At 41.7% G+C, this 25060-nt stretch overlaps 1 protein-coding gene across 1 annotated transcript; it reads left to right on the top strand.

The window, feature by feature from the left end:
• The first annotated feature begins 176 nt into the window (after nt 1-176).
• On the top strand, nt 177-23835 carry chd1l (chromodomain helicase DNA binding protein 1-like). Its single transcript, XM_033622489.2, has 25 exons — nt 177-385; nt 613-725; nt 2729-2835; nt 2969-3080; nt 3171-3202; nt 3493-3574; nt 3669-3831; nt 4124-4279; nt 7124-7216; nt 7308-7404; nt 7604-7677; nt 7869-7979; nt 8660-8774; nt 12365-12518; nt 12679-12859; nt 13161-13306; nt 15753-15916; nt 16004-16200; nt 16303-16401; nt 18606-18676; nt 18906-19020; nt 19882-19990; nt 20073-20339; nt 22188-22269; nt 22381-23835. The coding sequence occupies exons 1-25, from the start codon at nt 292-294 to the stop codon at nt 22501-22503; spliced, it is 3057 nt and encodes a 1018-aa protein (XP_033478380.1). The 5' UTR covers nt 177-291; the 3' UTR covers nt 22504-23835.
• Nucleotides 23836-25060: the final 1225 nt, after the last annotated feature.

The following is a 25060-nucleotide window of genomic DNA, read 5'->3' as shown; positions in this document are numbered from 1 at the left end:
AGAGCTCTCTCCCCCCACTGTCATGTTCTACCACTAAATAATATTACATTGGAAATATGAAAAAAAAAGTATGTATTTTAATGTTTTTTAATTAGGTCCAAGTCATATTTTTATGTTAAGTGCGCTGCTCTGCCACTATTTGACAGAAGCGCGCGCGTTTTCCAACCGTCACGTGACCTGGCAACCAGGAAGTGCAGTTGGATTCCACAACACAGAGGAGGACTCACTTGTCCGTACATGTCTGAGTTACAGAAAGTTGTGTGTTTGTGTTAGTCCTGCCGGTTTGGAAACATGACAGACATTTTGTTAAAGATAAAAAACAGCGTGGTGGAGAAGAAGAAGACGGCTGTGACGCAGAGTGACGTACAGAAGTGGGGTTTAAAAGGTACGGAGGTTTGTTAACTTAAGGTAAAGTTGCTAATTACCGTTGAGTTGTCTTCATTCATTTAGGAAGATGGAGTTAGCTGGCTACCGGGTATGCTAATACTGCTTAAGCTAGCTTAAAAGTCGTCTTTGTTTTTAGCTTTAATACCAGTAATGTAGGTGGTTCTCCTGCCTGACTTACTTTAACTTCCATGAGATGTTTCATGTTGCTGTGTGGTGTTCTCACAGGGATACAGCTGAGACCCTACCAGCTGGATGGTGTGCAGTGGTTAACTCAGTGCCTGAAGAACCAGCAGGGATGCATTTTAGGAGACGAGATGGGTTTGGGGAAAACCTGTCAGGTAAGAGATCCATCAGTCTTCCTTTATTTATTTAACCTTTATTTACCAAGGATGGGTTGAGATTAAAGGAACAGAGTTTAAGGTTTAGGGGGATTTAGTGGTAACTAGCAGTTAAAAGTGCAGATTGCAACCAGCTGAAACTCCTGGTTAGGAGTCATTCAGTGTTCACTGTTCAGGAGGTTTTTACTTGGAGCTGAATTATCCACAGAGGTGTTCACCTCCACAAAACAAACAGACAAGGTGATTAAAACCAGAAAAACACAGAATAAAGCCGTTTTATGTTACAAATGAGTGTTTCTGTAACACTATTTGCAGGGTGTCTACAGGTCCTTAAAAGACTTAAAATCTCTTAAATTAAGTTTTCTTAATATAAGGCCTTAAAAAGTCTTAAATTGTCTTAAATTCAGATTCGATGGGTCTTAAATATTTTTGGTCACATTACCGCAAAAGTTTCTCCAGCCTGACAGACCCAATGACTGTCACACTGACTGAAAAATTGCAATAATAAATAGCATTTATGACTTTTTTACAATAAACACATGAAACATAAAGTCACCCATTACAGTTCATTTCGAACAGACCTCAGTGTGCTTACTTCAAAAGAATGCTTATACATGTGTCACGAACACACATATATGTTACGTGTATTTCCACTGCAGGTTTGGTCTTAAATTTCATATAAGGTATTAAAAAGGTCTTAAAAAGTCTTCAATTGAACTTGGTTTTATCTGTAGACACCCTGTGTTTGGCATGTTGGAGAGAGGCCACTGGCCCAGCACTTGCTGATGAGTGCTCATCTTATTTCTCAGATAACTTAAGATATAGAAGTTCAGGAGGTTTTTACTTGGAACTGAATTATCTGCAGAGGTCTCCTCCTCTCCAAAACAAACAGACCTGGTGATTTAAACAGGTAGAATCATTGAATAAAGCATTTTCACATAAAAAAAAAAATCTTTATATATCAGTGTTTTTCTGATGCTCTCGTTGCACAGGGGTAGCTAACTACAGTAGTCGACGCAAAAACATGAAGGGTCTTATCTAGAGCCAGTGTTATGTTTGTGCATTCTGGGCTACTGTAGAAACAGCTTATTTGAACATAATGAAAATACAATGATTCTCATTTTCAGGAGATGATAAACTAAAGAAAAAAAACATTTATATGTACATAAATATATTCAATTTCTGCCAATATATCCCTCTAAATCATACACACTGGACCTTTAAAACTCTCTTTTACAAGAGACCAAGATAGGCAGCACAAGATACAAAAAGTGATTATAAACAGACACAGAACAAAAGAACAGACAATACTACAGTTTATAACATCTCATGGAGCAAAGTGCTGCACAAGCCACTCGGGGTGCAACTAACAAATATTTTTATTATTGATTAATCTGGAAATTACATTTTGAGATTTATTGTTGTCAATAAAATGTCAGAAAATAGTGGAAAATGCCCCACGTAATTTCCCTAAGCCAAAGGTGACGTATTCAGATGGTATGTTTTATCTGAGCAACAGTCCAAAAATACAAAGCTGTTCACTTTGTTATCATGTATGACAAAGAGAAGCATCAACATCTCACATTTAAGAAGCATAAAACCAGCAAATGTTTGACTTTTTTGCTCAAAAAAATACTACAGCGATTGTTCAATAATTAAAATAGTTGACAATTAAATTTCTTTCAATTGATTAATCAACCTATTGTTGCAGCTCTATAAGTCATGCACCCAAAACATTAGTTAAAGCACTGGCAACCCAACGATTCTGTATTCATGTCTTTCAAAATGGATTTAAAAGCATTCGAAGAAATCAAATAATAAAGTTTTAAAATATTCTACGAAGTATTCCTGTCTTAGGGTGCGAGATACCAAAAAGCCCTTTTCCCACTACAACAAATAATGACATAGGAACTGTAAACTGCTGTGTAAAAAAGGGTCAGTACTGTAGATTTTTATGCCATTTACTGAATGTCAAGAATTCATACTCATGTTTGTCCCTTCAGACGATCTCTCTGCTGGTGTACATGTCAGGAGCTCTGGGGAAGAAAGGTCCGTTTTTGATTCTGAGCCCGCTCTCTGTCATGGAGAACTGGAGAAAGGAGCTGGAATGGTACAATAAGATTCATATACTCATCTACATCCACATCTCTAGATTTAAATTCATAGTCTACTCATAACACCGTCCACCACAGACTGAAAACTACAGATATAACACTCTAAACTTGTGTTTTACTTGGTTCCAGCTTTGCCCCCTCTCTGACTGTGCTGTGTTACAAAGGAGACAAAGAGAGACGGGCTGAGCTTCAGAGAGAAACGGACACACAAGAGTTTAATGTTCTGCTCACTACGTATGAGGTCTGTGGCAATTTCATGAGAACAAAATTAAGTTTGTCTACGTTCGTCTACATTGAAACTGACATGTTTTTTTTAATCTTTCCTTTACAGCTGTGTCTCAAAGATACTTCATTCTTGAAACGGTGAGTTTCTCATCTGAAACTTTAATTTGATTTTTTGGCGCATATTTTAGAAATGAGATTTGTTTGTGTTACTGTAAGAGGTGGGGGACTTGAGTCACATGACGACTGGGGTCAGACTCAAGTGGCAAATTTTAAGACTTGCTTGACTTGCACTAGAAAAGATTCGTCTTGACTTTGACTGAGTATATTGATAGTAATTTACTTACTGGAAAACGATGCCAAAGTCATAAGTCAGTTTTCATACATCACCTCCCTGTTTACATGTAATCAGTGCTCACTGTGCTCCTCAGGTGGAGGTGGCAGGTGCTGGTGGTTGATGAAGCTCACAGACTGAAGAATCAGAATTCACTGTTGCACAAAGTCTTGACACAGGTACAGAGCTACACCTGGTTTGGACTGTCAGGTGTTTGTTTCTTTGTCTTTCCCACCTTTATCTCTAACTTTCCCCTGTTCATTTCCTGTGTAGTTCTCAGTTGGTTTCAGAGTCCTGCTGACGGGGACGCCCATCCAGAACAATCTGCAGGAACTCTACTCTCTGCTGAGCTTCATTCAGCCCAGCATCTTCACAGCTGATGACTCGGACAACTTTGCCAACGTTTACTCCAGCGTGAAAAGTCAACCTGCTCTTGGTATGAAGGACATAATTTTTGTAACTGTTTCTGTTACTAAAATCACATGGTGTGATCATCATGAGACAAATTATGGAGTAGATTCAGTAGTAGTTGATTATTCCTGTGATGTTTATCCAAATATGCCTTCTCATTAGGGGCACTATGTTGACAGATAAGATGTGATGACAGATGAAATAAATATGTGTATAATAAATATCAGAGACATTAAATACATTTTAATTTCTTTTCCCTTATCTTCCTATACCTCTCCTGGCATGCTGCATCCCTTATTCTGTGCCTCTGTTTCCAGCTGCTGAGCTGCAGAGCATCCTGGAGCCCTTCCTGCTTCGTAGAGTCAAGTCAGAAGTGGCTGTCGATCTGCCGAAGAAGACTGAACTGCTGGTGTATCACGGCATGTCGGCTCTCCAGAAAAAATACTACAAAGCCATTCTGATGAAGGATCTGGGTGAGACTTTTGCACTGTGCTGTAAAGCCTGAATGCTTTTGGATTTTTGAGGCCATTACAGGTATCAATATTTGAGAGCCAGTGGTTATTTTTTAAGGAACACATAACAAAAACAATCTTTATACAGATCCCTTAGATTTTTGTTTTTTAGGGTCCTGACACACCAAGTTGACAGTCGGCAGTCGGTCAATGTCAGGCCATGGGTGAGCGTCTGGCACCTTAGTGTTTGTAGTGTTTCCTGCACTGTTGGCACCAGTTGGCCCTCGCTTTTTCCGGACAATTCAGTATCAGGGTGTCCACGGGGTCTTAAAAAGTATTAAAAGTTGATAAATCAAATGTCGGAAAATTAAGGCCCTTAAAAAGTATTAAAAAGTCTTAATCGCGATTTTATGAAGTATTAAATTTTCTTGGCATTCAAGCTTTGACAAAAAGTATCCATGAATGTATAATTTATTTTCCTCCTCACGACTATTACAAAAAACGATGTGTAGGTAGGCACACTCGGACTGCCACTCGGGGCCGTGCGCGTACCTGTGCGACATCACGCGACGGCGCACGTCCAGGCGCCAAACAGAGGAGCAAAAGACAATAAAAATGGGGAAATGCAAGTTGATGGAAGGCAAAACACACCAACTGAGGTACATGTCCTGAGTTTTGATATTGGTGTAATATTGTAATTTCACCAAGTCGTTGTTTTCAGCAAGTTGGCCTTGAATAGCTGATGTTGAGCTGTAGAGCTGTGTTACTTGTTATGACCTAAGGTGTATTTTAATAAACCTGTCTTTGGTTTAATTTATTCTTTCAAGCTTTATTCCTTCTCATCTTATCTGAGTTCTGCTGTATGTTTGTGCTCCATAGATGTAATTGTAAACTACAGCTGTTTAGTAAGTTAAAGATGCGTTAAAGTGGCGATGAGGTCTTAAGTTTTTTTTGGAAGGTCTTAAAAAGTCTTAAAAAGGTAGGTATTGAAATTAACCTCGGGATTCCTGCATATACCCTGAGTATGTTGAATCGGCGGTGGAAACACTGATTACCATCACCTTCTGGTGTGGAGAGTTATTTCCTCTGACGCAGGCACACAGCGTTTGTGCTAGTTTGCTGTTGGCTGTTGTCTTTGCAGTGTGTTCAAATACAACATTTTGGCTGAGACACAGGCAACGTGAGGCGACGAAACAGACGGCCTTTGTCACCTGTAGTTCTTTAATGTCGGTCCTGTGTGTTGGGGCCTTTTAAGAACTGTAAATAAGATACATACAAAGCAGGGCGGGGCATCGGTGGCTTAGTGGATAGAGCAGGCGCCCCATGTACAAGGCTGTTGCCGCAGTAGCCTGGGTTCAACTCCAGCCCATAGCCCTTTGCTGCATGTCCCTCCCACTCTCTCTCCCCCCCTTCATGCTTAAGCTGTCCTATCTATTAAAGGCTAAAATGCCCAAAAAATATCTTAAAAAAAAAAAAAAAAAAGATAGATACAAAGCAGGGCATTACGAAAAACAAACTTGTCAGTGCTCTCAAATGGAAATCTTTGTAATGATGACACTGTTTTCAGAATGATCTCAAAACTAGTTGCCATTTCTGTTCTGCAATTGTCTTGTTACCTACTGGCTGACATATACACCTGATACCAAGCCTCTGCAACAGGTTAATAATGGCTGATTGATATATCAACTTGGCACATTTATCGGCCTAAAAGCATTTATACACTGGGGGCGTTTCTTATCATGTGATAAATTTGTATGTAAGTATATTTTTGAAAAAGCGCTACAATTTTTTTTTTTCCATAACAAGGTTGATAGTTTTTAGTTTTCACACACAACCAATCACTTTGTGTGGAACGGACGCCATGTCATGAGTCATAACAATGGTCGACCAGTTGATCGTTTCTCAACACCCTGTATTATATGACACAGGACAAAAAAATTTAATGAACTCAAGGACAACGTGTGGAGTAACCACACGGAGGCTCTTTGGTCTAATCCAAGATGGCAGACTTTGTCACTCCTTTCAACCTTGATATAGGCGGGGCACACCAGATCTGCTCCTTCTGTTCTTACTTTTCACAGTTAAAGCGTCTCGACATACAAACTGTATATCTGTTTACCAGAGGGGACTCAGATCAATTCAGTTGTATCTATTTAAACCTCTTTTTGAACAAATGTTGCAACTGTCGCAAATTTGCATTGCATAGTTTTGATGTGAAATATTTGCAGCCGAGCACTTAGCATTTTTATGTCACACCCTTGGCTGTTGATAGCTGTGGCCGGAGGCATTATGTTTTCCTGTTGTCAGTCCATCCATAGATCTGTCTGATACATGATATCTCCAGAGTGCCTTTAAGAGAATTATTTGAAACTTGGCACAAACATCGACCTGGACTCAGGGATGAACTGTTTAGATTCTGGCTGTCAAAGGTCAAGGTTACTGTGACCTCACAAAATACATATTTGTCCATAACTCAAGAATTACTTTGCTAATTACGACAAAATTTCACACATATGTCTAACAGGATTAAATGCTGAAGTGATGACATTTTATATCCAAAAGGTCAAAGGTTAACTTCAATGTCACATTATAATCTTGGGTGTCCACCTTGAAACTGTGCTGATTGTGTAGATCTTCTGTGCTGCTGGGTTGAAGATGTGCGTTAAGCATCCATGTTTTAAAATGTTCAGCTTCTTTGCAGCCACAACCATATTTGAAGTATTGTCACCTGTCATTGTAACATTTGAGTCTGGACAGACATGGACGTAACCTGTAATTGCAGCTTGACTGGTTTGCAAACCACTCCAAGGCAGTAATTAAAGTTTGGAACATAAATCATCACCTGTCGTGAATCTCTGTTTTCAGAGGCTTTTGGAAATGACCAGGGAAACAAGAACCGGCTGCTGAACATCTTGATGAACCTGAGGAAGTGTGTTGACCACCCGTACCTGTTTGATGGTGAGATATGCTCTGTTATGAATGAATGCCAAACAATTGTAAATGGAATATAGGAGCATATTCTTTAACATTTCCCTTGTTCCTTGCGTAGGGGTGGAACCAGAGCCTTTTGAGATGGGGGAGCATCTCGTTGAAGCCAGTGGGAAACTTTGCCTTTTGGACAGCATGCTGACTTTCCTTCACAAAGGGTTAGTCTGTCTACTTGTTATTGGGCCCCACCTGGTGGCGGTTTAGGCTCCGTCTCATTGCGTCACCACATGACCTAAATGCTGACACAATGTTCCGATCACTTGGAGCAGTTAATTATACTTGCTGACATGTCACTTAATCCTCCATAAGCACAAATGGTATCTTACTGTATTTTTCTTCTCACGTTTGTGGGTGAAGCGGCCATCGGGTCCTGCTGTTCTCTCAGATGACGAGGATGCTGGACATACTTCAGGATTACATGGAGTACAGAGGTGAACACAGAGATATTGCAGTCTTGTAAGGACTGAGAACCGAAATTTGTCTGATGTTTCAGTGAGTTTCAATCATGTTTCTGAATTCACAGAGGAAACTATCTTTAAACTCTTTACTAATGGCAAAAATGTAACAGTATGTGTTTTATTTTTCTTCACAAATAAGCGCTAAATATATCTTTTCTGTTCAGATTACAGCTATGAACGTCTGGACGGGTCTGTCCGAGGGGAGGAGAGAAATCTGGCAGTGAAGAACTTCAGCAGCAAAGATATCTTTGTCTTTCTGCTCAGCACTAAAGCAGGTGACTGAAACCCTGAACTGTGAACTTGTTATGTGTAGGAGTCAACTGAACATGTTCAGGTTTCAATCATGCTGATATTGCGCTTTTTGATGTATCAGGGATGTAAAATATTGGAAGCAGTATTTGCTTTTTTATGATTTTTTTTTCTGTAATATAAGTTATCTTTCAGACTTTGTTTTGTACCTCTATTTATGGTCAGTTGTCCCGTACAAGATCTTGAAGCATTTAATTTTGAAGCCACTGCTGCTGTAAACATCGCTCATAGATACTGAGGCAGTTTTACACATTTGCAGCATTGAGTTTCTGTTGCAGGTGATAGAGTTCGTCTTCCAAACAACACTGTGGCAGATCAGCAGATAACTGAGTAATTTCATATTATAAGTCAACAGTGGCTGAGCTGAATATGTAAACCGACAGTTGGCTTCATAGAACTTGCTGAGAGAAGAAAGGGGACTGATCACACAGAGATAAGAGCTGCAGCAGGATGACACACTGCTGTGAATAAGGCCAGCGACTTCTCTCCCCATTTTATATGCAAAGCATGAAAGTCAGCAGCGGAACCTAATTTCCTGTCACAGCTTGTCACTTATTGTGAATAATTCTTAAAGCTACATGAGTAAATAAGTGTGTCAATAACCTCTCTGCACTGTTTTCAGACATTGTGTGCTTTGTCTTTGCAGGTGGAGTGGGCCTGAACCTCACAGCAGCTGACACTGTCATTTTTATGGACAGTGACTTCAACCCTCAAAACGACCTTCAGGCTGCTGCACGCTGCCATCGGATTGGTCAGAACAGGTGATGGAAAAACATCATCAAGCAGGCTTCATTACAGTGTGAATGAATGAGAGAATGGTTTATTTTTGTGTCTGGTCATTTCAACATGGCGCACCCCTTATGGGATTATTGAGACACATTTAAAGAAAACCTTTTTTTTTTTTTCGTGCAATCACGCTGAAACAAAACTGAATGAATACCTGATACAAATGGAAAATAAACAGATAAGTGTTCAGAATAAAAAGTGTGGGAAGAAAACAGGAGACAGAGAAACTTTATACCTGCAAATGTACTACATTCATCTGCTGGGCAAAGTGATGCTTCTTAAGAGCCACTCTGAGAGCCCGCTACTGTGCATAAATTGTATGTTTCCGTCTGTCCCAGGCTTTATGAATATACACTCACCCGCCACTTTATTAGGTACACTTTGCTAGTACGGGGTTGGACTGCCTTAATTCTTCGTGGCATAGATTCAAACATTCCTCTGAGATTTTGGTCCATATTGACATGATAGCACAGTTGCTGCAGATTTTGTCAGCTGCTGGAAGTAGCCATCAGAAGATGGGTACGCTGTGGTCATAAAGGGACGGACACGGTTTAAACCATGCTCAGTTGGTACTAAAAAAATATCCCCCACACCATTACACCACCAGCAGCAGCCTGAACCATTGATACAAGGCAGGATGGATCCATGCTTTCATGTTGTTTCCACCAAATACTGACCCTACCATCTGAATGTGGCAGCAGAAATCCAGACTCATCAGACCAGGCAACGTTTTTCCAATCTTCTATTGTCCAGTTTTGGTGAGCCTGTGTGAATTGTAGCCTCAGTTTCCTGTTGTTAGCTGACAGGAGTGGCACCTGGTGTGGTCTTCTGCTGCTGTAGCCCATCTGCTTCAAGGTTGGACAAGGTGTTGTTGCTTCAGAGATGGTCTTCTGCAGACCTTGGTTGGAACCAGTGGTTATTTGACTTCCTGTTGCCTTTCTATCATCTTGAACCAGTCTGGCCATTCTCCTCTGACCTCTGGCACCAGCAAGGCATTTTCACCCAGAGAACTGCTGCTCACTGGATGTTTGGAGATGTTGACATTTTTATTCCACACATTCTTCTTCCTCGTCAAAACCTTACGCCTACATTACCCACAGTGCAACTTGGCTCTTGGAAGTTCAGTCTTGTGATTCAGCAGTGTTATTCTGGCATTATCTCATGTGGCCTCAAGCTGCCAGCGTCAGGCCGTGATGAGGAGCAACCGTCCGAGGTCTTTCTAACTCCAAACGTCTAGATTTTTTTTACTTTTCAAACTTGTAGTTCTCAGCCCCAACTGATGCTCACTCAGTGACATTACTGATTTGATACTTGTCACACTTCACCCAGGAGTCACAAACGTCTCTATACATCTTGTTTCACATATGCAGTGGTTCTCCCCGAGACCTTTAAACTCACTTTGATGTGAAAAATCTGTGGAGTTCCCCTTTAAGACTAGGGGCACTGATTTTAAAAGATAAGGGCATTCAACAGGCTGAGAAAAAGGTCGAAAGAAAGATGCTTTTGAGCTGCATTATTATACTAAACCTCTGAGCGTCTCAACCTCTGCTGTATTGGTATCGACCATTCTTTTTAAAACCTGTCTCACAAATTACCCAACTTAAAGTCCGTGTAAAGCAAATTCTGCTATTTTCTTCTAAACACATCAAATAGGTCATAAAAGTATTCCTCAAAATGTGTAAAAAAAGCCTTTCAACCATTTACAATTGAATTGTGGAGCTAGGCTTCACAAGCTGTATTTCTAGGTTTCTGTGTTTAGGATTTAGTGGGCGGGTCTTAAATCATAGCCGCGTTACGTAACGGAGCAATCCCTGCTACAAGCACGCCCCCTGAGGCTGTAGCAGTATAAATAGAGGGAATCGCCTTGTTTTTTACAAATACTTTCGGGTAGAAAACCAGCAGAGTTTAGCTATATATATATATATCACATTTTTCATGTCACTATATCACCGTTTAGACTAATCTGATGTAAAGTCTATAAACACAATGATTGAATAAACATTACTGTTTCTGTGTGCACGTTTTGTAATTAATAACATGGTTATCGTAGATTAGCTGGGCTATCCGTTAGCTGTTAGCCGTTAGTGGTGTCTGTAATAACTCAGTAACTCAATAAACGGTCCGTGAAAAAAATATTTTTTCCCAGCGGATATCTTAGTTACAACATGATTGAGCTAGCAAAGCAGTTTTGTGTTGCTATGTGTGGTATTTATTCAATTTTGGGAAATCATGATGTCTAGAAAGCATCAGTGGCTGCAGCTGACAGGGACAGCTAACAGCAGCAGCAAAGCTAACATCAGGACGTCATCTGTTAAAAGCCTCCCGTTGTCGGATACGACATGAAACTACTCCAGTTAGCTCAATCATGTTGTAACTAAGACATCCGCTGGAAAAAATATTTTCAGTCAGTGGAGCCAAACCGACACTCTCCCTCCCTGGATTACAACCTCCCGTCCCGCCGGCTGCAGGTGCGGGGTTACGTCCTTGTACAGTACACGGAGGCGGCTTCCGTCCCGCGAGTGAGCGTGGACTGAATGGCTGCAGCCTGGAGCCATGAGACAATGTATGGGACTTTTGTGCCCTCCGGCAGTGAGAGTAATATAAAACACTCATGATGCATGCTTTTAACATATGCCTGCAGGTGAGCTTATCGCACCTCCCCGGCCTCAGGAGTGCTCTTCATTTACTTAATCCATTCTCTGAACTTGTATTTTATCTGGTGCATCCGCTCCAGAAACTTTTCTTGGATGCTTCTTTGGATTTTCCGCCATACTCCTAACTGCAGCTGTGCTGCCTCTCCACCTGTCTACCCGTGAGTGTATTAAGAGACATGGATACAGCATTGAAGGCGGGACCCCGTTCATTCCTGTAAAAGTTGCTCAGTGATGCATGAAGCCAAAAAAGCTCTATACCTGTGGTATGTAGTTATCCAGATGATCGGTGCTGCTTCTGCGTCATTGGGCCCATAGAGAAGGCACACTGGGCACTTACAGCCGAATGCAGCCGAGCGTCCAACTTTCGTCTTAGTGCTCTGCTAACTTGAATGAGGATAAAATTATTTCATCTTGTGGCTCTTCTAGACTTTCCAACTGAATGGATGAAATCCTGATAGTGAAACGAGTCATTTCACAGGGGTTGTGGTGCTCGAAAAAATGTATCCACTGAGTTTCAGACGTCTCTTTTGCCACGCAAGTCTATGGGAAAAATTCTTTTTGGGCCCAATGACATCACGTGACGGACCCCGGAAATTGCAGTACCACTGCTAAGCCACCAGAAAATTGGCTTCAAACTCCAGCACACTCTCTAGGGGCCTGTTTCCCTTCAGCTCAGGCGTGGTGACTTAAATTGCATCACTTCTCTTGTGCCAGAGCAGGAAAGTCGCCACAACTCCAGTATACTACAACACAGAGAGCTCTCCCTGGCAGCAATAGGCTTAATCACCATTGTGTGAACTTGTTTGTAACAGATGTTCATTTATATGTAAAAGCTCCACACTCCAGCTTTAATGATGGTGTAATGCTAAATTGCTGGAGAACCCCTTTAAACTCTGAGTGACTCATTACAGGCCGGTGAAAGTGATCCGCCTTCTGGCAAGAGACACTGTGGAGGAAATCATGTACTCTCGTGCTGTATCCAAGTTGCACCTCACCAACACTGTTATTGAAGAGGGACGCTTCTCTTTGCTGGACCAGGCTCAGTCAGCTGCTGCAGGACTGCAGGTTTGTCAACTTTGGAATCTCTGACAAAAAAACGGCGCCACTATTTACACTCTTTGAATCCTATAGTTTCTGTGTCTTTGTCCACTTTTACGCAGAAAACCTCCTGCTGTCTTTGTTTTCACCAGAACAAGTCACCACTCATGTTTCCTGTTCCCCACAGCTCAGTGAGATCTTGAAGTTTGGAGTAGATAAGCTTTTGTCTTCGGAGGAGAGCTCTGTACAGGATGTGAAACTGGAGAAGATCCTCGGTCCGTCATGTGGCGGTCAGTGGGTGGATGAAGACTTCACCTCTCTCAGAGAAGAGGAGGAGGAAGAGAACGGCTCTGAATCTGACGCCCAGAGTATGTTTGATCTTTAAAGCCGCTTTGTTTTTGTGTGCAGAATATTCAGAGCTTTTAACCTAGTTTGAGGTCAGCACATGTGACTTTTATCTCACGCTGGTTAGAATACCACAGTACACTCTGTTGTTCAACAGTTTGTTCTGGCATGTGATCGTCTCACTTTTACTTTTGGTTCTCAGCCTGCAAACATAACCACACAAGAAAACACACCACAGATTTCATCTGTTGAGTTCATATTTACTTTTCCATGTGTGAGTTGTGATGAATATAAGAATCACCGTTATGCTGTCCCATCCTTCAGACCACATGTACTACTTTGAGGGGAAGGACTACAGTAAGGACCCCAGCCCTGAGGACCAGACCAGCTTTGACCGTTTGTTGGAGGAGCAGCTGGCCGAGTTCCAGAAAACTGCAGGAGAGGGACGAGCTCTGAGACACAAAGCTGGAGTGAGATTCTTTGTCCTTTAGTCACAGCTGATGGGAACATGTTTGAAAGGGATAGTTTGAATCTTTTGAAGTGGGGTTGCATGGGGTACTTATCTATAGTAAGTGTAGATCACAGTCAGCAGGCCCCCAGTTTGGAGTCGCAGGCAGGAGTACCACCATGGACGCTAAGCGATGTACTGCTGTGGATGGGGGCAGCAGCAAAATGTATTTTAGCTACCTAAAAAACATCAGTATCAGCTGAAGTGTACGCTATATTGAGAATATCTTCACAGCTTTACCTTGCTGTCAGACAGCCCTTTCAGATGAGGCCATAACCTATGCTCTCTCTCTCTCTCTTTATTTCAACACAGTGAACAACAGCCACACCCACTCCTTTCCCACAACCTGTAACAGTAGAGAGGAAGATGGAGAAAGTAATAGCAGAAGTAGAATTGCAATAAAATAAATAAAAAGATATATAAAAACAAACAGACGAAACAAAAACGTTAGAAAAAATGCACTAGAAGCATCGTTCACTGGTAGAGGGAGTAGAACAGTGCACCCTGATTGTACCATAAGCCATCACTTATGTAATGGTATACTGGTACCCAGCTAAGTAAGAGGGTGACATAACGTAGGGGGCACAAGCTGTGTGAGATGGCATGGGGTAGAGCAGAAACAAAAATTAGAAATTAAAAAGTAAATACATGAGTAACAGAGTGCGTGAATGACAACATACAGGCAGAGGTAGTGATCTGACTCCGTGATGATGAACACTAGAGACTACAGTCACAGAATGATATGAAGGGTTGCCACTTTGTGATAAATTTATAATTTGAACCCCTCAGAGAATATTAAATGTTCTCAAGCTTGAGAAAGAACATCACATCTGTATCCAAGTAGAAATGGAGGGAGGCTGCGCGGATTTCCATTTGAGAAGAACTCTAACCTGTGCTCTCTTCAGAACACCAGACTCCTTTGACAAAAACAGTAATTTTACCTCGCAGAACACAGGAGCTGCTGGTCTACGGCTGCTTTGATTGGTCAGTTTGTTTGTGTTATTGTGTAACTTTAGTGAATCCAAACTAACTCATAAAAAACAAAGTAACACAAAAACTCAAACTAATGAGGGCCTACCTTCGACTTCATTTTGGAAAATCGAAGCTGGTTGCTGATAAGTAGTGTTTAACTTTTGATTTAAGACTAAAAATTAAAACCCTAGGCGCGCACTGCAGCACAAGCAGACAGATGCGCGACTCAGAGCAGCATGTGTCACTGAAACCAGACTCAGAACGCAGCGGACCGGTGGAAAATGTCACCATCAGCATATTATTTTACATCAGTAAAATCTATTTTATCATTATTTTGAGTCACATTGTTGAAAGAATTTAGTTGTCTGTGTTCAAGCAGGATAATAGGTCTCCATTCATTGCACGTCGGGCTTTCTATTTCCTTGTCGGAGATGTTTTCTTTTTTAATTACACGATAGCTATTCTCCCTTAACTCACCAGTAAAGAATACCTTTGTCCATTTCAAATAACCCGTGACAATAATAATATCCCTGTTCTCTGATTTACTGTGAAACTTTTTTAGGCAATTCATGCAACAATCAGACCAGATGACTTCTTTACTCAGCCTAATGGGGTTAGTGTTGCGTTCAAAGTCCACCAAAAAAAAGGGAGAATTTATTTATTTATTTTTTATTTTTTTATTTTTCACAATCGAATCCCGTGGCATCGAACTAAGGGTCAGCCCTAAAACTAACTGATAGAGGCAGCGGCAGACCAGCAACTCGAAGAAAAAGAAATACGGCTTCAGTTCTGTGTCGGAATATTGACAAAGTAGAACTTTTTTTAAACTTAGAAAGATGTTAAAATACTCACTCACATTTTTATTTCTAGTATGTAAGACTATTGTAATTCTCATTTGACTGGACTATCTAAAAAGTCTAGAGAACAACTACAGCTAGTTCAGAATGCTGCAGCCAGAGTGTTGACTAAAACAAGGAAAATGGATCCATTACCCGACTGCTTCAGACTCTGCACTGTCTACCTATCTTCTAGAATTGTTATTTTACTTGTTTAAAAAAATTTAAATGGCCTCGCTCCTCCCTACATCAGAGATTTTCTTTTATTTTATGTCCTCTACAGCTTCTGTTTTGAATGTCCCATAAAAGTACGTGTGAGATTGCTTCTGTTTTTAGACTTATCTTTTTATCTGACTTTTAACTTGGAGTAATGTTATAGCCTTAGTTTAAGTTTTAATCATTAGGTTTTACATTATTTGTATCCCTGATGTTTATTTTATTTTATTCATTTTGATATTTTTTATTTTATTGTAATTTTTTGTCTCGAAAATCTTTATTTTTGTTTTCTTGCTATGTGAAGCACTTTGTGCTGCACGTTCGTATGAACGCTGCTTTATGAATACATAAAGTTGGACTGTGATTTTCTCTGTGTGCTCCCAGTTTTCCCTGTCAGTAGCCTTTGGGATTCCCACAAGGAAGAGGAAACCTCTCACTGAGGCCGAGCTGGAGATGCGACGCCAGAGACGAGAGGAGGCTGCAGCCAAGAGAGCCAAAACTCAGGAGGAAGCAAAGAAAAAGCAGCAAGAGCAGAAACACAAGAAAAAGTAAAGTTTTGTTGATTAAGTCACGCTTTTCTTTAGCTCTCAGTAACTTCACTTTCTTTTGACACAAACGGTTTTCTTCTTATGCAGAATGGCATGGTGGGAGTCATGCGGCTACAGAACGTCCTGCCTGCCGTCTGTGGACAGCGAGGAGGACGAAGAAGACGAAGAGGATGATAGCAGCGTATGCTCCACTGACTCTGACAGCACAGCCATCAACTATGTTCTGGGGGATGTTACTCATCCTCACACCGCTCAGGGAGACGCTATTATTGTCCACTGCGTTGGTACGAAACCCATATTTCAATATTGTTACCACAGCAACATGTCTCCTAGTATGATAAACTGATGTCTGTAGTTTGCCTTGTTCTTTGTTCGTCTGTGTGCAGATGACTCAGGTCGGTGGGGCCGGGGAGGCTTGTTTACTGCGCTTGAGGTGAGATCAGATGAACCACGGAAGAAGTATGAGTTGGCTGGCAAGATGAAAGGCAAGATTAACCATGAAGATTACAAAGAAAATGAAGACTGATGCCATTAAGGGGAAAACTCGCTGCCTTTCATTTAGAATGTTGTGGATTGATGCAATCTGGCAGTGCCGCCATGTGCCAGGATGCACTGAGCACGTTGTCGCTGTGTATCACAATCCCGGCCTATAGCTATTACTTTGTTGGTCAAAACATAGCATCAGGTGACTTGAGGACTCACTCAGAGGTTGTCTGCCCTCTTGGTCCTGCTGGTCTTCGTTGTCTTTTCCAGTTTATCCTTTGGATCCTGAAGAAGGTCTCCAGCACACCTCAAGTGAGAAGTAAAACTTTTATGCACACAAATGCACACTGGGACTCTCTCGGAGCAGAGCTTTGATTCTCTGCCCAAACCCGATGGTGCCTGACCCAAACACTGGCTTCAGATTGGGTTCATGCCATTTACTTTTTGTTTTGTTTTTAATGCAGATCTTAAAGTCTGTGTAATGTCATGGACAATGTAGTGGCTCTGTTGCCATCAACCCATAATAACTAATGAAAATGTTCAGATTCAGAATTAGATTTAAACTGACAAAACATTAGAGTTAGGGGGTCGTATGCTCACTAGTCTCGCCACCAGACAATCAGAGATCACCGCCTTCTGATAGTCTGGGGACACTCCTTTCTAAAGTGTGTTTAACACTCCGGAGAAAACGGCCGGCAACAAAGCAACGCCTCTTGCATTTTTTTAAATGACACACCGTCTCGGAAATGTGCGCTCCCCCTTTTCTCATCAGGAAGGAAACAAACACACAGAGAGCTTGAAAATGGATGCTGAGAAATTTAACTCCGTTTTATCAAACGTGTGCTCAGTCCACAAGATTGTGGAAATGAAGGACGTACAGCGGCTTTGTTTAAAACTTTTAACGCAGTTGGACTATGTTTACGAGCACAAGAGTTCAGTGAGCCACCGAATGACCACCCTGCAGATTTACTATTGGTTCTGCAATGTAGGGAGTTTTTTTAAATTCTGAAATTGTATCCGCCCATCTAAACACAAAATCAGGGAGAAAGACATCAGTCTTTAGTTAAGCAAAGCGTTTAAAGACTTGTGAGTCTATTTGCTCACTAACTCCAGTGCACTGCACAGGTGATGCATGAAACTGGTAGTTCTCTTGCATAAATTGGAAGAGTTGCATTGGACTGGAGAGGAAGCAAGAGAGAAAGAAGGGCTGCAAGGCGACTTGATTGGCAGTATTTGCTTCTGCTTCCCCAGCAGTGGGAGAAATGTGCATAAGATATGGATCATTTGTGCGCCACATTGCGGTGGACCACCTTGCACACTTAAAGACGGCAGTGCACCTAGAGGTGGAGTCTGCTCTGCCAACCTCTTGTGTGGTGTGAGGAAACATACTAGCACCTAGCTTGTAATGAATGTTTGAATATGTTATTTAAAAAAATTCCAGCGGAATTTCTGGTTTTAATCGTGCTCGGGCCTAAAACTGCTGGATGGTCTCGGGTCGAGGTTGGACAGAATCTGTGCTGGTTAATGTAGGGTTGGGCCTGATTTTTTGGGGCCCAGTCAAACCTCTATCTTTGGGTTGGCGTCAGTGACAGCATCCAACAAGACCTGCCCACGCTGACATTCATTTCAGCAGAATGATTCAGTTTCTATTGGCATCAGAGGGCAATTTGAGTAAAGGCACCACCAGTCAGTGTTTCCTCACAGCAGCTCAGGTTCTGGAGGGTCCCCACTGGCGACATCCTTCTGAATAAATACAGCTGAATATCCTAGTCAGCCAAAACACTGTAAATTGTATCCGTGTCCATAAAATCCTCAGCACTTACACTCTGATATGCCATTTTCGCTGTTGGAAACGAATCTAGTTTGCAATACAAACAAAGAGAAGTTCTGTTTTTGAGCTGTATCTAGAGCACGCCCCCAGAACACTCAGAGATGAAATCCAGCCTGTAATTCTTCCTGCCTCCGATTACGTCACTGGTTGTAGGAAGAACAACAGATTTTGCAGCTGCAAACTCAGCTTTCTCAACAATATAGCACACACACACACACAGGAACTTACTTCAATCGACTGTATTTACCATCAGCACTGATTAAACATGCACATAAAAGGTGTTGAGTTTCCCACTGTAGCATGTTCACCTGTAACGTTTGTTGAGATAAATGAAAATAAATTACAAACTAAGTATGAATATGTTGTTTATTTCAGATTTGGACCTTGGACATGTGCTGCTCTTCCCCATCGACGACAAACAGTCCAGATTAAGTGGCCAGGATCAAGTAGGTTCTCTTTAAATGAAACCCACAGTGCTGCAAAGAAATTGCCTGGAAATGCTTGCTCCATGATGCATGCTGCTTCTTTGCAGTAGTTGTGATCTACAGTGTGATACATTGGGTTTGGGTTTAGGTGTGGTGACAGTATTCTGACAATGTGGCAAAGTGGCAACAGATATAACTGTGATAGTGATAAGATACTGACTTAAGCTGTTTCTCCTTCCTGTCACCTCAGTTGGCCCTGATCGTAGCACAGCAGCGAGACAGAGCGAACAACTTGTCTGGCATCTTTCTAACTGCTCTTGATGAAGGTCTGAAAAAGATTTATGCTGCAGCTAAAAGAAACAAAGGTACTGTTAAGCACTCAATATTGAAGACATGAAACAAAAAGTAAACCATCTTTTTCATGTGGTGTAAATAGTGAAATTGAAAAACCAGACATTGTTAGAGTGAAGTCATCTGTGACTAAAAGGACGTCTCACTTACCAATAACATGCTGATAATTACGTCTCTGTAAGGACTGACAGAAAGGAGGGGCACGATGAAAGCAGAAGAGTCTTATTGTTAGACTTGACTGACGAGATGTACGGGACATCTTGTCGGCGTCACTTTGTGCACACAGAAAAATTCTTGCAACCGCAATTAACTGGAGAACAATACATGAGAAGACTTTGATTTCCCTCAGGTCATTCTACACAATAGATGAACACCAGCGCCTAAAGTTACTTGCTTGCTTCTGTTGTCGTAGTATTTCATGTAAGTGACATAAACTCTTCTGAACTCTGTCACAGTCGTCTCTCCCTCAGTTCATTGCCCAACCAGAAATGTCGTTAGTATGCGTAACTAAACTATGGTAAAGTTTCCTCCATCTTACCAACGCCCAAATCTCCCTGCTTCTCTCCCAGCTCCGGCTCAAATCCCCCTGCATGAAGCTTTTCGGGTACTCCGGCAGATTTTCGCTTGCTCAAGAGTTGTTGCTCTAACTACAAATTGTACTTTCTGATAGAGTATAGAGGTTGATCATGAGAGAGACCTGCCCCTCCTATGTCACCCACCCGATTTTTGGTCTGGTGTGGCACAGTGCATTCTGGTAGTCTTTCTACTGCACAGACAGCCCAGTTTTATGAAAAGACCATCTTTCCAGCTGTGAAATACTTCTTTAACAGTCATGCTAACCCTCACTGAACTATCTTTGCGTTTTCCCCAAATAGCAAGTGTCCATCTTCCTCGCATCGGCCACTCCACCAAAGGCTTCAACTGGTACGGTACAGAGAGGCTCATCAGGAAACACCTGGCCTCCAGAGGCATCCCCACGTTCATGTATCTTTTACAATCTAAAAAGTAATGTTTCTCAGAATCTATCTGAAAGGTTGGAGTCATTTTCCCTTAACTTGCCTCACAGATACTATCACAGCAGAGCAGCAAAGAAAACAGCTCCACCTCAGGCATCCACCTTTGCGACCTCAGCGTCAACATCCTCCCCCGAACCGCAGCCACACAACCCAGACAGGCTGAGTGAAGACGAGACAGAAGCAGAAACCACCGGCCCCTCGACTTCTCTCCAGAGTTGCGGCCCTGCAGAGCTCCCTGAATTCATGAGGGGAGTCCGTGTGTTTTTCTACAACCTGTCTGCAACAGAGAGGAAGAGGCTGGCCCGCTACCTCATCACATATCCTTTCAGACTGGGCGTCTTGATCACAATAATGTGCTGTTGTAAGATAATTCGTGATATATGTACAGGGTGTCCTTAAAAAGTCTTAATTTGAGCTCCTCTGCATGAAAGTACACATTCATGATGTTACATATTCCTTAAATCTTCCACTGAACCAAATACTGTCTTTTAACTTTATACTTGCACTTACCTGTTGGCAAAATGTAGATTAACTCAACTCACTCTAATAACCATATTTCTACATATAACTTACTCCTGCATGGGACCACATGTATACTACTATTCTGGATGATTTGTCCAATAGTGTGTCTTAAATTTAGTTAAAATTTATCTTGAAAAGGTCTTGGTAAGCACTAAATTTAAAGTCAAGATTCAGTCAGATTTATTTATGGAGCGTATTTGAAAACTACAAATGTCTTCACAAAGAAATTAAAAAAACACAGGAACGATCAAATAAGAACAGTCATAAATAGGAGAATCTTAAGTAAAATTAATAAGAGCTTATAATATTTAGACAAAATCATAACACAAAAATAGCAGTGCACAAACAACCAAATAAAATACAGAAAAAATCTTAATCACATTTAAAAGGCTAAAGAAAAGAGATGGGTCATTAGATGCGTTTTAAATGTTTCAATAGAGGGGGACGATCAAACTGTAAGAGGGAGACTATTTCACAGTTTAGACCAACAACAGATAATGCCTGATCACCTTTAATTTTTTACTGGGACGTGGAATAGAGAGCTAGGGAAGGCAGAATTTTAAAATGCACCCTTCTCTCCTGAGCCCCTCCTACCAGACAACCACAGGCACATGCACACGCTTCATTACAGTCACCCAGTGTTTCCCATACATTGATTTATTTCATATTATTTCATTAAACGGTTGCCTGCAGCAAATTTATTCCACCTATCCTTGCCGTGTTCTCTCTCTGAATATCAGATCACAGATTAGACAACCAGCTAATGTTAGCCGACCCTTCGACCCTTCGTGTCGCTCCCTGCTGCTGTGGACTGCTTCCCTGGAAGAAGAGCAGGCAGCAGCCTGGAAAACTGACCTTCTGTTGGAGGCTGTGGCGGCTCAAGTCCAGCCAGCATAAACTCCCCAGCGCCGGGTGTCACAGTGGGTTGGGTGCCAGCAGTAGTGACGGGGCTAGAAGCTGGGGTTTCCGCTGGTTGGATTCGGGTTGCTGTGGCCGCTGACTGGGGGTCCATCTTTCAAGCTGCTGTCCACTCTCCTCTGAGCGAGGTGCTCTACGGCAGTGGGGAGTGAGACGGAGGACACACCGTGATTTGAGGCTCTAGCTAACGTCACCTACATAAACATGAACTTGAGGCCGCAGATGTGACCCTTTGGCTCCAGTTAACAGAAGGCTAAACTTTTAGCAACATTTTCTCTCCATCTCTGAAACTCTTCGCTGATATTGACACATGTTGTGTTTGGTTCATTGTCAGACTCTCTTGTAGAATCTGATAATAAGTCTGTCTTCCTGTTTTTGGATTTCTTTGTAGTGTAGACCGTTGTTGTCAGTGCTGGAATAGCAACTTTCTCTGCAGACTCTGCCACTGAATCAGGCATTTGTAGAACAGCTAATAGGAGCGCCCTCCCTCTGAAATGGCCTGTGATCGGCCAGAGTCTCCCATCACATGCTAGATTTTTTAAAGTCTAGTTTTCTCTCAGACTACTTGAATCACAATATGGTCAAAGTTTTTATGTCATTTTTGCTCAATAACGCCAAAATCAAACTGCCTACCCCAGCTTTAAGTGTCACCCTGATTTTAAAGCATAAAAAACAGTACAGTAAAATACAGATATGTCGTCAAAGTATCCTTAGCTGCAGTGCACTTATGACGGAGACGAGGAGGAGATCATGAGTCCGGACGTCACCCACATCGTTGCAGAGGTGGAGAACAGTGTCCACACACAGGTTAGTGAGAGATTTACATGCTGCCAAAACATTTAAGACCTTTACATCCAAAAGCAGGACAATAAGAGATGAGGAAAAGCATAATTTTCCTGTCTGATCTGTGTGAACCAGGAACTCCAGGATCTGGTGCGTCAGTACACTCAGGCTGTCCCCGTGCAGAAGGACTGGTTGGAGTCCTGCTTATCCAAACAACGAAAAGTCGACACTGCTCCGTTCCTCCATCTGCTCAGATAACACTGTGTTTCACTGTTTTTTTAATCTCTCTTTTTTTAAACTTTCCTTTTGGGTCGAGCTTGAATGGACTTGCTTGGAAATACTTAAAAATTATATCAGAGCAATTTGCACTCAGTGGCTTATAGTTAGTTTATTTTTATTTATGTGTCATGCAAAACATCTGGCCCAATCTACATACATCTTCTGGGAATATATAAATACACTACAGGAGAGATAAAGGAAAAATCCAAAGAGCAAATGTAATGCAATTAACTTGGGCTGGGCGATATGACCAAAAATTCATGTGTGTGTATTAACAGGCTGAACGATGATACACGATATATATCTCAGTATTTTCTACAAAATGGGCGACATGTCTTCAGTTGCAAGTCAAATCCACGTTTGAGATGTCAAAAGCACTTTTATGAAAACAGACGTGATCAAAATAAAAATGTAAAGACAGGGAATTTATTCCCCTGTTTGAAAATTATGAAAAACAATAAATAGCAGGGCTGTACGTTAACGTTTTTGCACACAACACTGGAGCTACAGGGGTTTAAAGGTTTGCAGCACAAGACACTAAACTATAACATGAGTATAAAAGTATCCAGTAGGCCTAAATCCATTGTAGTTTGGAACAATCAGAAATCTTTGTGGGCAGAGTTAAAACATTATTTTCCATCTGTTGGGCTTTTAAATTAATCTTTTTATTTTTATTTTGCACAGAGCATCAACAGAGAGGCCAAGGGAGGGAAGGAGCGAGAGACACTTTGTCCTCGTTATATACGTCCTATATATAAAATGTCTGTGCTGTCGATGCGTTTTTTTTTATTAACACCTCTGTCACCTGCATTCAGGCGTTGTCTCCGTATCACACATTAGACCACAACTACCAAGAAGAACAGCAATGCGCTTCGAGCCACCTCAATCTACATCTTGCCTTAAGATATATCAATATATCGTACGTAGTCATTACATCGCCCAGCCCTACAATTAACACATTATAAAGCAGGGTGAGAATTACAAGAGACCTCACGATATGATATTATCAAGATACTCCAGTCATGATACAATATCACTGCAATTTTTAACATTTTGAAATATGCTGAGTATTGCAGTAGCATATATTGTGATTTATTATCTTGTTCACCTACGCATTATATCCTCAAAACTTTGTCAGCAACTGTGTTATCTGATAAGATACAAGTTTTCTGTCTGTTCATTTCACGTCAGTCATTTTATCTGCTGCAAAAATGTTTCTAGAGGACTGAAAATGCACTTGATTTTATTGTATTAGTAGGCGGCTGAAAGTTGCAATATTAGTAATTTATGTAATAAAAAAAATCAATACTTGGTGACTGTGTATATTGATACAATATATATATATATATAATATTTTTTCACCCTCCACCTAATCAGTCCTTCTATTTTCATCCACTCATCCGGGGCCTAGTCGTGGGGGCAGCAGGCCAAGTAAAGCACTTTCCTCTGCAAAGCTTTCCAGCTCCTCCTGGAGGACCCCGAGATGTTCCACGCCAGACGGGGTATGTAATCCCTCCAGCATGTTCTGGGTCTGCCCCGGGGCCTCCTACCAGTGAGATGTGCCTGGAACACCTCTAACAGGAGGTGCCCAGGAGGATCCTGATCAGATGCCCGAACCACCTCAAGTGACCCCTTTTGACGCGAAGGAGCAGCAGCTCCGAGCTCCCTCTGGATGTCTGAGCTCCTCCCCCTAACTCTAAGGCTGAGCCCAGACACCTTTCAGAGGAAACCCATTTTGGCCACTTGTATCCACGATCTCATTCTCAGTCACTACCCAGAGCTCATGACCAGAGGTGAGGGCTGGGATGTAGATGGACCAGTATATCGGAAGCTTAGCCTTCTGGCTCAGCTCCCTCTTCACCATGACGGTCCAGCGCAGTGCCCCCATCACTGCAGGAGCCGCACCAAGCGCTCCATTCTACCCTCACTCGTAAACAAGACCCAGAGATACTTGAACTCCCTCACTTGAGGCAGTAACTTACCCCCAACTCAAAAGAACCGGTGGCACGGTGGTGCAGTGGTTAGCATTGTCGCCTCAGAGGGTTCCTGGTTTAAACCCAGGGTGGGGGAGCCCTTCTGTGCGGAGTTTGTATGTTCTTCCTGAGTCAACACAGGTTTTCTCCAGGTGCTTCAGCTTCCTCCCACAGTCCAAAGACATGCAGGTTAATTGGTGACTCTAAATTGTCCTTAGGTGTGAATGTGAGAGTGAATGGTTGTCTGTCTCTGTGTGTCAGCCCTGTGATAGTCTGGTGATCTGTCTACCCTGCATCCCAGAAATTAACTCTAAATAACTGCTATAAAACTATAGTTTATCCTGATACAGTCATCTCACAGGTATTCTCTGAGTAACCTGCTCATCTAAATGTTTCATATGTGAACAGGATCTTTGTGCATCATCTGGATTATCAAAATCGACAAATGTTTTTATCTTTCAAAACAAACTCCTGCACAGTTCCCAATAAAACAGGGCAAACAAAACTAATCGTACGAATCTGATTTTCTTCCACACTGGCAACACTTGTAGTTATAACACTTA

Source organism: Epinephelus lanceolatus, chromosome 6 (assembly GCF_041903045.1).
Source record: "Epinephelus lanceolatus isolate andai-2023 chromosome 6, ASM4190304v1, whole genome shotgun sequence".
Classification (NCBI taxonomy): Eukaryota; Metazoa; Chordata; class Actinopteri; order Perciformes; family Serranidae; genus Epinephelus; species Epinephelus lanceolatus.
Note: the sequence above shows the minus strand (reverse complement) of the source record. Positions and strands in the feature narration are given on the sequence as shown.